Genomic DNA, 14,027 nt, shown 5'->3' on the forward strand with positions numbered 1-14,027 from the left:
ATATTTCCAGGTGGTATCATAGGCCTTCTCTAGATCAAAGAATACAGCTACTGCATGTTCTTTTCTAATAAAACTGTCCCGAACAAATGATTCCAGTCCGATAAGATGGTCTAAAGTACTTTTTCAACGTCTAAAACCACACTGATAATCACTGATCTTCCGCCTTGACTCCAGTGTCCACACCAGACGGTCATTTACCATTCTTTCCATGGTTTTACAGACACAACTGGTTAGAGCTATTGGCCGATAATTATTTGGATCACAGTGGTCCTTGCCCGGTTTGGGAATGGGAATAACAATAGCTACCTACCAAGATGATGGTATGTCTCCTGTTCTCCATATGGTATTAAAAATTTCCAGAAGAATTAATAATACTGTATGAGGCAGATGCTTCAAAAACTCAATGAATTTTGTCAGGTCTAACAGCAGTATTATGAGATCGTTTAAGAGCACTAGAGAACTCCTGTATAGTAAAAGGCTTATTATATGGTTCAGTGTTATTTGAATAAAAATGTATGGGTTTCTGCTCCTGCTGAGTACGTATTCTCTTAAATTCAGGTCGACAGTTTTCTAGTGAAGAGTTCAACGGTTTGTTTTAAATATCACCGTTTGTGTTCTACTGAAGACCTACATCTTAGATGCCCTGGGGGGTAAGCACATTTTTTGGGTGAACTAACCCTTTAAGATGTTTTTTTTTTCTTTCTACTGGTTATCTTAACGGTTTTTCCATTGTTTTAGTTTAATTTGAAGAAGAAACCAATCGGATGTATATTTGATTTTTGAGGCTTAATACTATCCACCTTTTTCCTCAACGCAGAAGTAAGCCTATGGGTGAGACTTCTGTTTCATTAGCCACTATTGGTAAATAACAAGGAGAATATCAACGTGCAGTAAACTGTTTTCTTAAAACAGTGTTCTTAATTAAGATAACAGATTAAAATAATATGATAGGACACATTAATTGTCAATATCCAGCAGCAAAACAAACTGTTTTGTACATCTAAAAATAGCTTGATGCAAATGAGACCGGAAGCTTTACCCATATAATTTACAAATGGAGGAAAAAGGTGGATAGAAAAATCACTAAAGGTTTTTCAGTTTTAAGCTTTTTTATTTTCATTTAAATACAGCATGCATTTGCATCAAACAATGGTATTAACACCAATGTAAATTGTGATAATCTGCAATGTAATTGTAATAATTGCTCTTACAATTTCAATAGAATAATCGACAATTATGATTTTTGTCATAATCGTGCAGCCCTAATTACAGTAGCAAAAGAGATGAACAATTTGGTGTTTCTTGAAACCAACAATAGCAAAGTTATGTTGCTGACCTACAGCTTTGGTTAGAATTTTCTTAATCAAGCTCTTGAGCAAAATAAGCAAGCTTGCATGCATGCATATATTATATCTGCAAACATACAGTACAGTACTAGGGCTGGGCGATATCTGATAATACAGTCTACCTAATTAGGTAATTAGGTTAATTTTCCCGACCGACAATCACCGCTAGTTATCGGAGCATTAACCGTTAACTGATCAAATCAGATTATTAAATTAACATTGAATATAAATAGAATTACATTTGTGTCTGACATATTAAATGCACAAAAAAAAATTCACAGGATTATTTTAGAATTAGCAAACAGCAGCATACAAAACAGATCAAACAACAGAACCTGGATTCACACATCGTCAGATTTCCACGCACCTGCAGCGTTTATGACAATAGAAAAAAAAAAACAGAATAATATAAATAAAACGATTAAAATAAATAGACCTACAATAAATATTTTCTCTTAAATCACACACACTGAATCCTTCTAAAGCTTTGAAGAATTGGCATAGTTTATTTTCTGTCAAATAAAAATAGCAGGCCTGCCTCAGTCCACAAATTGTTTAGTTTTTCTTTAAAAAAGTAACATTCTACATGCTGAGGAGATAGGCTGTATCTCATGCAGCCTGTTGATACTTTTTTTATTTGTTTTCTGTTTGAATTGTTTCACTATTAAAACATTTTGCGTTCTATAGATATATTTGGTAGATTTTTGATGTGCTCAATTTTACAGGAACCGAGACGGCAGAAATAACATCCTGTATGGTTTCATTATTTTAAAAGCACACAACGCTTTGTTGTTATTGTGAGTGTACACAAACAAATGAAGCCCCATAACAGATTCGAACGATGTAATTATTCATGAGTATTTTAATTGCAATTTGCAAGCGATCGCATCGGTGCCTCCATGTAAACATGTTAAAATGTCATTTATGTATGCACTGTTTAAAAAAATCTGTACAAATATTTTACTGAAATGTGTGCACTGAAGTAATTTGCGTATTTTAATAATAACTGTCATGTTTGTGGTTTTTCCATCATTGTACAGTCTGTTTAAGTAAATATTCAGAAACACGCAGTGCTAATATTTGTCTTATTTCCTGTAAATTTTTTTATTAAAATAGAATAGAACTATACCCTAAATAAGGATAGGCTAAATTACATTGGAACACATCTCCAAAATAATTGCATACAGGTAATGGCACGTTGCTATTAATGCTGTTCTAAAATATAAAGTAAGGTTGCAAAAATTATTCAGTCAAGATCAGTGAGGGATTATTTTCTTTTGCTCTTCGATTAACATTCTGTTTATTTGTCCATTCGAATGTGTAAGAATGCGAGAAAGTGAGCTCAGTCCAGTGATTGCATATATAAAAGGAGACTTTTGTGCGCGCGCTTTGTGTGTGTGTGTGTGTGTGTGTGTATGCACATCACAAAGAACAGCGTTCAAGTGCAGAAGTGAGTTCTATTTTGTCTTCTTGCAGGTGAATCTTTTGAAAATCACAATAAATGCGCACATAGGAATCGAGGAGCAGAATCTAAATAAAATTTTATAACAAGTAGTTTGATTCCTGATCTTACGCATCTGATCTGATTTCCGAATGTGGAATAGCGTATACCAGGGCTATTCAATTGGCGGCCCGCGGGCCACATGCGGCCCGGAAGCAACCTCCAAATGGCCCAGCCCGTGGTCCCGCCAAAAACGCACATCCCTATGTAAACTCATTCAGTAGTACAGACCACGTAGCCTAGCAACAACGCAAACAATGCAGAGCGCGTGCCGGTAATGTTAGTAGCCTAGATTACTATCAATATGTCTTTCTCAACACTGAAACGTAAAATTGCCAATGAAAACCGCCAGTTTAACCCTGCCTGGACTGACAAATACTTGTTTATTTTACCGCCACATCCAAACGCCAAACCGATGTGTTTAATTTGTAACGAGTGCGTCGCAGTATTTAAAGATTACAATGTGCGGAGGCACCACGTTGAGAAACACCAGAATTTCCGCACCAATTTTCCCGAGGGATCTCAAGAGAGGGCAGCAAAAGTGCAAAGTTTGATTGCATCTTACAACCGGAGCAGTACTACCATGGTGCGGTCATTTACTGCCCAAGAGAGAGCTACCGCAGCATCCCTTCATGTTTCCTGGATTTTGGCAAAAAAGAAAAGGCCATTCACAGACTCTGAAACCGTGAAGGACTGTATGCTGGCTGTCGTGGATGAGGTGATAAATGACGATAAAATCAAAACGAGTGTGGTATCTGCTATAAAAAACGTACCCCTGTCAGATACTTCCAACATTCGTAGGGTTGAAATTCTTGCTGCAGATGTGTATGAAACACTGTTAGGAGACCTGGTGAAAGCTGATACTATGTCCATAGCAGTAGATGAGTCCACAGACAAAACTGATACTGCTCAGTTGTGCATATATGTCCGTTTTTTTGACAGCAAATGCTTCAGAGAGGAGCTGCTCTGCCTACTGCCTTTAGAAGGACACACAACGGGCGATATAGTCTTTGGGAAAATTTCTGCTTTTTTTAAAGACAATGGTCTGGATATGACGCGTGTGTGCATGCTTGTGACAGATGGGGCTCCATCCATGACAGGGAAAGTGAATGGTTTGGCAGCACGTTGGTCCGCTGTTGCACCTCAGTTGATCTCGTTACACTGCATTGTGCATCAGACGGTGTTGTGCGCAAAACTAAGCGGGACGCTCAAAACGATCATGGACAACGTGATGGCTACAATTAATTTTATTCGCTCCACATCAAGCCTCCAACACCGCTTGTTCCGCATGCTGCTGTCAGAAATGTCTGCTGGGCACCACGACCTGCTTTTGCATAATGACGTGAGGTGGCTGTCAAAAGGCAAAGCACTGGAGCGTTTCTGTGGTCTCAGAGAGGAGATCATAACTTTTCTCCGCAACAGCAAGCAAAAAAAGGCAGAAACGCACTTGAGTCGCATACTGGACGACAACTTCATGGCAGATGCCTGCTTTCTGAGCGACATATTCAAACACCTGAATGATCTCAATTTGGCACTACAAGGCAGAGACAACACTGTAATCGACCTTGAGGAACAGATGCGCGCATTCCCAGTTAAACTGGACCTTTTCGCAACAGATTTGAGCACAGGCCGAATGCTGCATTTTCCGACACTCCGCAAATGCATCTCATCCCCCGCTCAAATCACGGATGTGATGACAGAATTCATTGCGAGGTTGAAAATGAACTTTGCTGCTCGATTGGATGGACTTGTTCTGCCCACAGAGATGGCAGTTTTTGTCAGAGACCCGTTCACTGTTGCAATAGAAGGGGACTTATCCGCCAGAGCAAAGCAACTGGTTCCTTCCATTGACGAGGGGAAATTCGCACTCGAACTTGTTGACATGCGGTCATCTGTAACCATGGCACAGGAGCTTTGCACTAACGGGCCTACAGTGTTTTGGACTAATGTCAACGTACATCAGTTCCCTAACGTTAAGAAAGTAGCGATCGTCATGCTCAGTATGTTTGGATCAACTTACACATGTGAGTCAAGTTTTTCACACATGAACTCCATAAAAAGCAACTCTCGTTGCTCCCTGACTGATCGTACTCTCCACCAATGCCTTCGGATTGCATTGACAACTTACGAGCCTAAAGTCACTGCTCTCGTTCAAAACAAAAAATGTCACTTCTCCCACTAAATTAGCTGGGTAATTGTAGCCTACATTAATATAATGTTGGATGTGTAACAAATGCATGCCTAATCACAAATGTGGTGATTTAATATATGTTCCCTCAGTATGTGCAATATGTGCAGTAGTCCACCTTGTATTCATGTGTTAGTTATAGGCCCTGTCCCAAATGGCACACTCCGGACTTGTGGACTTCCTCAGAGTCCACACTTCGGTGACGTCATGTAGTGCAGACCTATAGGGCCCTTAGCGCGAGTCCGCGAGGGTGCATTGAGAGGTATTTTGGGACATACTCGATCGTCACGCCGGAAACAGGAAGAAGGTCTGGTTGACTTATCCCTCTCCATACGGAGATGAATAAACTTAAAGGTCATCTCATCAGTCCCTTTATTAGAAAAATATCACAAATATCATTAAACAAATTACAGTCTTTAGCATAGAGAACAGGATTAATTTTAATTTCCCAAATAATATGTCCATGTGAAATACACAGCCTGCTTTTACAGTTCTATAATTGTAAATGCCACCTGGGCATTAGAATAGATGTCATGGTTATTTAAATGATAAATACATTTGTACATAATAATACATAATGTTAAATTTTAACACAAAATTAAAATGAGTTTAAGAAAAATGTATAGGTTTCAATATTCATACTACGTTTATATGACTCATAAAGCCATGACATTCGGTTCTATTTATGTAATGAATCATAATGCGATCGTATTATTTAACGCGCTATTATGTTTGAGATATCAACTGGTCGATAATGTTTGTATAACTGTAAGTAACAACTGGTAAAATGTACGCCTATGTCATAAAAAACATTGATACTTTTACACTTAAATATTCTCTTCTCAGCCATGTTTACAGTCCGTGAGCGAAATATCCTCCCATCTGTTGTCTGATTGGTCTTTCGCAAGGATTCCTGGGTAGTTGAAGTGCGTGGAGCCTGCTTCTATGCGGGCTTCGCGGAAGACCGCTTCAATGGTACAAAGGGGGCGCTGCTGAGCACACTTCGGAGCGTTAAAATGCTGAATGGGACGGCCTACGGACTCGTAGACTCGGCGAGCACGCGCATTTCAAGTCCACGAGACCGAAAGTCCACATGAAGTGCGCGATTTGGGACAGGGCCATAGCCTAGTTGTGAATACTGTGCACTTTTTATTTTATGCACTTTGAGATGTTCCTGGGTCAAATGTGAGCAAGATGAGTATTTTGTTTCAAAAGGAAACTTAATGTTATTGCTTATCTACTACTGTGCAGTATTTTTTTTTTTTTTTTTTTTGCACTTTGTGATCAGATAGGTCAGTTATGTAGCCTAGGTAGGCCAAGGCAAGAGATGCTTAGGTCATTTTTTTTTTTTTTTTTTTTTTGTAAGTGGAAAAATTAGGGGCTACCTCAGATTCTGTTCAGTTAGCTCTTTTATTGTATTTGTATGCACCTTTTGATATGCAAACTGACCAAAGTTAAAAGAGAAACAATGAATAAACCTTACATGTATTCTATACATTTGTTTGTGTTGGTTTTGAAATGTGTCATTACGAGTTTATTTCGCCGCTGAAATAACTGGCCCAGCTAACCTTCTTGGTTTGAAAATCTGGCCCAATTGAATTTGTAATTGAATAACCCTGGCGTATACTATCCTACCTACTAAATTATTAAATTGTTGCATGCAAAAATACCTTTATTGTTTATATCATTGATTGCTTGATTGTTTATATCATAGCTGGGTGATAATTTAGTTATATTTTTCTGTTTATTTAACCCTTTGGAGTTGATTAACGCGGATACGCGTTATGAGGCATTTTCTCCTGATAACCCCGAAAAGAACTTAAATTACACTCTCAGTTTTGATCGTACAGATAAGAGAATCGAATCTGTAAAGGGTCTACTTTTTTTTGTATACAGACATAATAACAACAAAACTTGGTGCACTTATAAAATAAAGATAACAAACAAGGTGTGCTGTCTGCAGCCTTTGTCTGCGCTGATCTTCTTTTACAAACAAGTCATTAAAATGAACTGTAACTCCGTGAATACTCAACGAAGAGACATGAGAGAGATATCTATGGAAACCCTGACATGTCTACTTTTAAACTAAACAAGTGCAGAAAACAAATATTCTATGATAAAGTAATCCATATGAAAACAACGCAATGTCCGTTTTTCACGCCTCCCTTCATTATCTTCTAATGTGACCACGCCCCCGCGCTGAACGCTCTATTCAGATTCTAATGTTTCACTGAAGCGCGCGGCTTGAATACGCCCACACAGAAGAAAACAACGCAGCGAGACTGTTCAAGTTTTTATTTTACTGTTTGCTTCGCGATGAGAGGAATACGACATAATTAATAATAAAAATAAAAGAGAGCTTCTATAGAATAACGTGAGGTAAACAGCAAAGATAACAAGCATTTCAAAATCTATACATAAAAATAAGTGAAACTAAACTTTCTGTCAGTGACCATGCTTGGAAGGTTATTTTTTTGTCCCACAAGAATACCAACATGTTTACCTTTCTCTAGTTTAAGAAGCAGTCTTTTACTTTGGCTTGATAACCATCCATTGCTTCTTCACAATATTCGCGTCAAAATACCCAACAGATCATTTCTTATAACTAGGGATGCACCGATCCCACTTTTTTTTTTTTTTAGAATTAGTTATGTTAGTTGGCTTCAATTAGCAAACAGATATTTCCATCATTTATTTCCACACTTAATTATACCTGTTAAAATTCACCCCAAAAAGATGTGATGTGGTTGAGGATTTGAGAAATGGATTTCCTCAGAAAAAAAAGAATGAAGCACTTTATTCAGCAGAGATCATAAACATGAGTAAGTCTCTTTTTATTTATTTATATACTTGTACTAGTTTACACATAACGTGTAAACATTTTACTAGTTAGACTTTTTCCGAAGACTTTTTCCAAACTATAATTCCTGACTAAATATATAATCAAGTGAAATGTTATGAAGTTTCAATAACAATATACAATACTATAACATTCAAAAGCTTGATGTAAATAATATAAATGTAACAAATAAATGTAACTGTAACAAATGTAAAAACAATGCTGTTCTTTCAATTTATCCCCCCTAAAAAACCTGAAAAAAATATTCTTAGCTATTTTCAACAATAATAATAATTATAATAATAATGATAATAATAACAATAAATGTTTTTTTTTGTAGAAAATAAGATTGTTCAAAGGATTTCTGAAGGACTGTGTGACTGGAGTAATGATGGAAAAAAATGCTTTCAGTTTGAAAGTCAGCTTTGATTGTTTCTAATAAACTGTTTAACTGCACTTGGAAGTGGATATTAAATTATGTTGAGGGATAATTAAATATATTCTAAATAAACTACAAACATAAAATTATATAGATTTATTTTGTTCTCACATTCTTTCTTGTAACTCTTCACTCTCAGTGACACAAACCTGATTGAAAGGCTCATTATGCAGCTCATTATGCAGGCCTTTGTCTTCTCAGGTGTAAATCACAATGATATTCATGATAGTTGATGCCTACTCGCATATGACTTTTACCAACAAAAAGTGTCTTAGAAAATTTAAATCAATATATTGTTTTCTGTAAGTGAGTAAACAAGATGATTTTCACATAATTTAGAAAGAAAAATTCCTGGGAACCAGTGTTCTGTATGAGTTTTATTGCCTTATTCAAGTGATTTAAAGGTAGATATCAAGGCTCCAGATTCATTCTTCCCACTGGTCACCCTTTTGCGACTGACTTTCTCTGTTGGTCACACGGGCACATGATTTGGGTTGATTTTGACATGATTTTTTATTTTTATATTTTTTATTTTGCTACAACATGGAAACGAAAGCGGTTAACATTCAACCTGTTCTTTTTCTTCAGTATTTGTGATTTGAATTTTGTGAAAGGGTAGTACCTCTTTATATAACTTTGTATCACTTTTTAAAACTAAAACAAAAGATGGTTTCTTTGTTATTCTTAATTAAAAAGCACAACAACAAAACAGTAAGATACAATGACAAATTAGCTTACACAACATTATTAACAAAAAACTAATAAGATGAGGCATTGCATACACAACCATATGTATTATATACCGACTAATAAATTACAGAATGTTTAGCAAACACTGAGGAATCAAATAAAAAATAAAAGAGAGCTTCTATAGAATAACGTGAGGTAAACAGCAAAGATAACAAGCATTTCAAAATCTATACATAAAAATAAGTGAAACTAAACTTTCTGTCAGTGACCATGCTTGGAAGGTTATTTTTTTGTCCCACAAGAATACCAACATGTTTACCTTTCTCTAGTTTAAGAAGCAGTCTTTTACTTTGGCTTGATAACCATCCATTGCTTCTTCACAATATTCGCGTCAAAATACCCAACAGATCATTTCTTATAACTAGGGATGCACCGATCCCACTTTTTTTTTTTTTTAGAATTAGTTATGTTAGTTGGCTTCAATTAGCAAACAGATATTTCCATCATTTATTTCCACACTTAATTATACCTGTTAAAATGTATTACATAAGCTTTTGTTACTTTTACTGTTAACTGTAACTTTTGCTTTTTGCTTTAATTGTGCATGCTTGATGTTTAAAATAAATGTTGTTTATAGTGAATGTCCCTATAATTTATCTTTGTTTTATATTTACGAATTAGTTTTAATCCAAATGCATGCACTTTCCAGTGATGTTTGTGAGATATTCACTGGACAAGCTCACGCATCTGTGCCACCGGGCACTCAATCCACTATACTGGGGAAGTCGTGGCCTAATGGTTAGAGAGTCGGACTCGCAATCCAAGGGTTGTGAGTTCGAGTCTCGGGCCGACAGGAATTGTAGGTGGGGGGAGTGCATGTACAGTGCTCTCTTCACCTTCAATACCACGACTTAGGTGCCCTTGAGCAAGGCACTGAACCCCCAACTGCTCCCCGGGCGCCTCAGCATAAATGGCTGCCCACTGCTCCGGGTGTGTGTTCACAGTCTGTGTGTTCACAGTGTGTGTGTGCACTTTGGATGGGTTAAAAAGCAGAGCACGTCACTTTCACTTTCACTTATCAGCTCGCAGCATCTGCTATACAGGCGTGAATACTGATTGTTTAGCATTATATTAATTACTTACATGTACTTCATAGACATCCTTAATCTCTAATAACTCCATTCTACTCTCTGTTGTTCTGTTGTCAGTGTTTCTTCTTCTCACATATCTCTGCATTGCATCTCTATAACAATAAACAGCCGGTAGAAGCAACATAACATAGCGAGAGACCAGTTGTACAGCCCTACATATGGGAAGCAGAATGCACTGATAGTAGGACCAAACAGTTTGCTAGTGAGATTCAGCTAGATTCATTTGTTTGTGATTAATAAGACATCAATGGCTGAAACGATACAAAACCATGGATATATGGGAAATTTCTGTGGGTGTGGGAGTGATGCTACACAAATAGACGTTCACCACTAGATACAAACCTCTTTACACTCACGTACCATGGGTTGCGTCACTGCAACCTCCTGCTGGCTGCCCAACATGGCACTGCTCGTGCTCTTGTTTCGAGTGTGGCCTTTCTTAAAAGGGGCTTTGGGTCCGGGGGGCATTTCTTTGCAGGGGGATGTGGGAGAGGTTGACAGGACCAGAGTCTTCAATGCAGCTACTTCGGCCTGAAGAACATCAATCTGAATCCAAAAGGGAAGACCGGTAAGATTTCAGGGGTTTAAAATCAGGTATTTACAAAACATAACATTCTCAAAATATATATATATATATATATATATATATATACAGTAAGTTGACAACCAGAATGCGTAATACCGCTGCATGTACCACCGCGTTAACTGCAAGTCAGTCGCGTGTTAAAATCATTGCGAAACTACTGCCAGGTGGTGCCAAGGGACGTATTGCGAACTGAATGTAATTGTAAAATGTTGGTTTGTTAATGGAGATGAAAGGAGGAAGTAAAACAACAATAATATTATAATATAACATTGTAACATCCTTAAAAACCATTAGAAAATTTACAGTGAGTTAATTTCAAAACGTGGGATAGTCTTAGGCTCATTTCGGTCTATTCTTGCTTGGTTTAAAAAAAAAAAAAGTCTTCAGGTTCCATATGCAGAGTGAAATGAGAACGGTCCAACATTTAGAAATAATTCTTATTAACTCTGTTATTATTCTTGATTTTTCTAACTGCTAACAGTTTGCATTTTTCGAATTATGCCTTATGTGTGACCAAAAATTTAGTATTTTATGTTTCAGCTGTTTGATCGCGCTGGTGCCTCACGCACACATATTCATTGGAAACAGTGCAGCCGTTCACCGTGCCATGTGGTGCGAGCAGTGGTCCACTTTGGCATATTTTTGTTCATTATGATTTTTTTCAGTCGATACCCAAAACAGGCGTGAACTACAAAGCCTATTTTTAAATGGGCAACATCACGAATATGTAAACATTTGGATTTCTCCAGAATTAGAGAGCCCAACCTTAGGCTTTTATTATTAGGGCCCGAGCAACGAGGTGCGAGGACTCTCTTGTATCTGCTTTGTTTATTTTTCTTCTTCTTCTTCTTCTTCTTCCGAATGAATCGCATTTCTGAGGGCTTAAACATGCTCAAAAAGTCATGAAACTTTGCACACGCGTCAAACCTGGGGAAAATTTTCGTCTGATATAGGATTCAGAACAGGGTGTGGCAAAATGGCTCGTTATTATTATTATTTTTTATAACTAAGCATCATACACTGCAATTATATTTATCCATTAGCATTATACATTTTTAATTATTGTTCTGTTCTGATAAATTTGTTAAATGTAAAGGGTTTGTTTTAAAGTGAGGGGAACAAAAAATATCCTGTTGGCGGCTTTAACATTATTAAGCCTGCCATTAGCATTTCTATAAAATGTAATAAAATGCAACTTTTTTGTTCTCTCACAAAAAACTAAACAAAAAACAAACATGCAGCAAATGAAAATAGGCGATTAATCAGATAATCAGATAAAATGTATAAAACATTAATCAGATAAAATGTGTTACTGTGGGTTAAAAAAAATACATTCTATCCTTAGGAACAGTATGGGCCTAATCTAGGCTTTGTTGTTGACTATTTACAAGTTTTGTGTATGTTTTTAATCAACTTTTTTTTTTCATTGCAAATGACTTTGTGTAAGCACATTCACTTTGCGTGCTCTGGCACAGAAAACCCCCCTCGCATTGCTCAACTGTGGACGATTTAAAAATGTTTGATATAAAGGTTGCTGTCCCATTTTATACAGGAATTGATCATTTAAAAAAAGAAAGAAAAAAAAAATTATATTGTTAGTTTTATGCTAACATGCAATCAAGGTCTTCATATACTAGTTTTGTCAAGGTACCAAAATTTCAGTATTCGGTACTGATACCAGTAAAAATCCATGGTTCTCGGTACCAATTTCGGTACCAAAGCAAAACACAAAAATATGCTAATTAAAAAACACTTTTTATCACTAAAAATAAAACCAATGCCATTCTGTATACTTATTTACAATTGTGTTTAAAGTTTTTCTACAAGTAATATAATTATGAAAAACAGTAAACAAGTTACACCCAAATTTAATTTGTCTTAATTAATGAAATTTAAACACATTTTATTTTTTGGTAAATAAAGGGGATTTGCTATTACAATTATAACATGGAAGAAATATTGTGTGATTAATTTCTTTAAAAAATTAAGTTTTATTAATTTTTTCAACAGTAGTAGCAGTATCACATACATTCTACTAAATAATAGTACTATTTCTATTTAAAAATAAACTTATTTTAACGGGTTGCTCAAAGATGGGGTGGTGTTGGTGCAGTGGATAAGACACACGCCTTTGGCGTGAGAGACCTGGGTTTGAATCCACTGTGTGACACCAATGTGTCCCTGAGCAAGACACTTAACCCCTAGTTGCTCCAGAGGCGTACGACCTCTGACATATATAGCAACTGTAAGTCGCTTTGGATAAAAACGTCAGCTAAATGAATAAATGTAAATGTAGTGATTTTATTATGATTTCGGTTATCGCACAGCCCTAATGTGAGTGCATAATGGGAGTGAAATTATACAGTGCCTCACGTTTTACTAAAAGAAAATAATTTATAAAACGCAACAATTTCTTAATCAGTGTACAGACAGATATAACGAATAACAAAGTAGCACCAGACAAAAATGCATGCTGTTTTATTGAAAGAATTTTAAAATATAAATTAAAATATAGGCCTAATATGTGAGAATATTGACATTTTGCATATAAATCCATACCTTTTCATCTTAAATTTTTTCACTGTGTGTCTTCAGTAAATCCTGACGTTAGTGTTTTTCTTTTTTTGTGTCAAAAGAGGGTTTGTTCTAGTGCAAGTTGTTGGTAAATCTGGCCTATAAGATGTTATAAATAACCTCAGTTTAAGTTCAGTCTTTTGATTTGCTGACACTGACAGACATTAATGGTTTAGTTTGTGGTTGATTAGATTTTTCTTCTCTGAACTTCACTGTATTCTCTCGTTTAGCTAGTTTATTTGTGATCATGTAGAAAGTATTGTCTCATGTCAGCATAACTCACTTTTCCCAGTGCCTCCTTCAGTTGTTTTTCAGCAGTGGCTTGCTTCAGGTTTGCTTCGTGCACCATCTTATGAGCCTCCTGTTGACAACGTCACAGATCAGATCCACATTAAACACAGACTCGTCTGAGAATAACCCACACCAAGAGACACCTCTACCACACCAGACCAGACCAGAGGAACCTGGCAGAGCAGCCAGGTAGTATAGTAGGATGAGGACACTCAAGGACTTTAAATAAACAGAAAAGATGAGTGAAAACAGAAAGACATGAAAAATATGTAATAAAATATGAGGATAGTATGAAATGCATAACAGAGAAAGAGAAATTAAACTTCAGAGCAGGTCACCTAAACACTCAGCACATCTGGTTTCATATTATGTGAAGATCAACAGAATGTATGTCATACTGTACGTTGACCCTGTCCACATGA

The 14,027-nt window shown here is 36.5% G+C and overlaps 1 protein-coding gene across 7 annotated transcripts in view; it reads right to left on the reverse strand.

Moving 5' to 3' along the window:
• LOC132105967 (rab-3A-interacting protein-like) overlaps window positions 1-14,027 on the reverse strand; it is a 47,142-nt gene that overhangs the window by 13,246 nt on the left and 19,869 nt on the right. For 6 of the 7 annotated variants that reach the window (XM_059511552.1, XM_059511548.1, XM_059511546.1 and 3 more), the window contains 2 exons: window positions 13,598-13,675; window positions 10,497-10,700 (listed from right to left, as the gene is read on the reverse strand). In XM_059511552.1, coding sequence (XP_059367535.1) covers window positions 10,497-10,700; window positions 13,598-13,675 — 282 coding nt within the window. The remainder of the gene's footprint in view (window positions 1-10,496; window positions 10,701-13,597; window positions 13,676-14,027) is intronic. The other variant, XM_059511549.1, reaches the window with a different exon arrangement.

The sequence above is a fragment of the Carassius carassius genome, chromosome 26 (genome assembly GCF_963082965.1).
Source record: "Carassius carassius chromosome 26, fCarCar2.1, whole genome shotgun sequence".
NCBI lineage: Eukaryota > Metazoa > Chordata > Actinopteri > Cypriniformes > Cyprinidae > Carassius > Carassius carassius.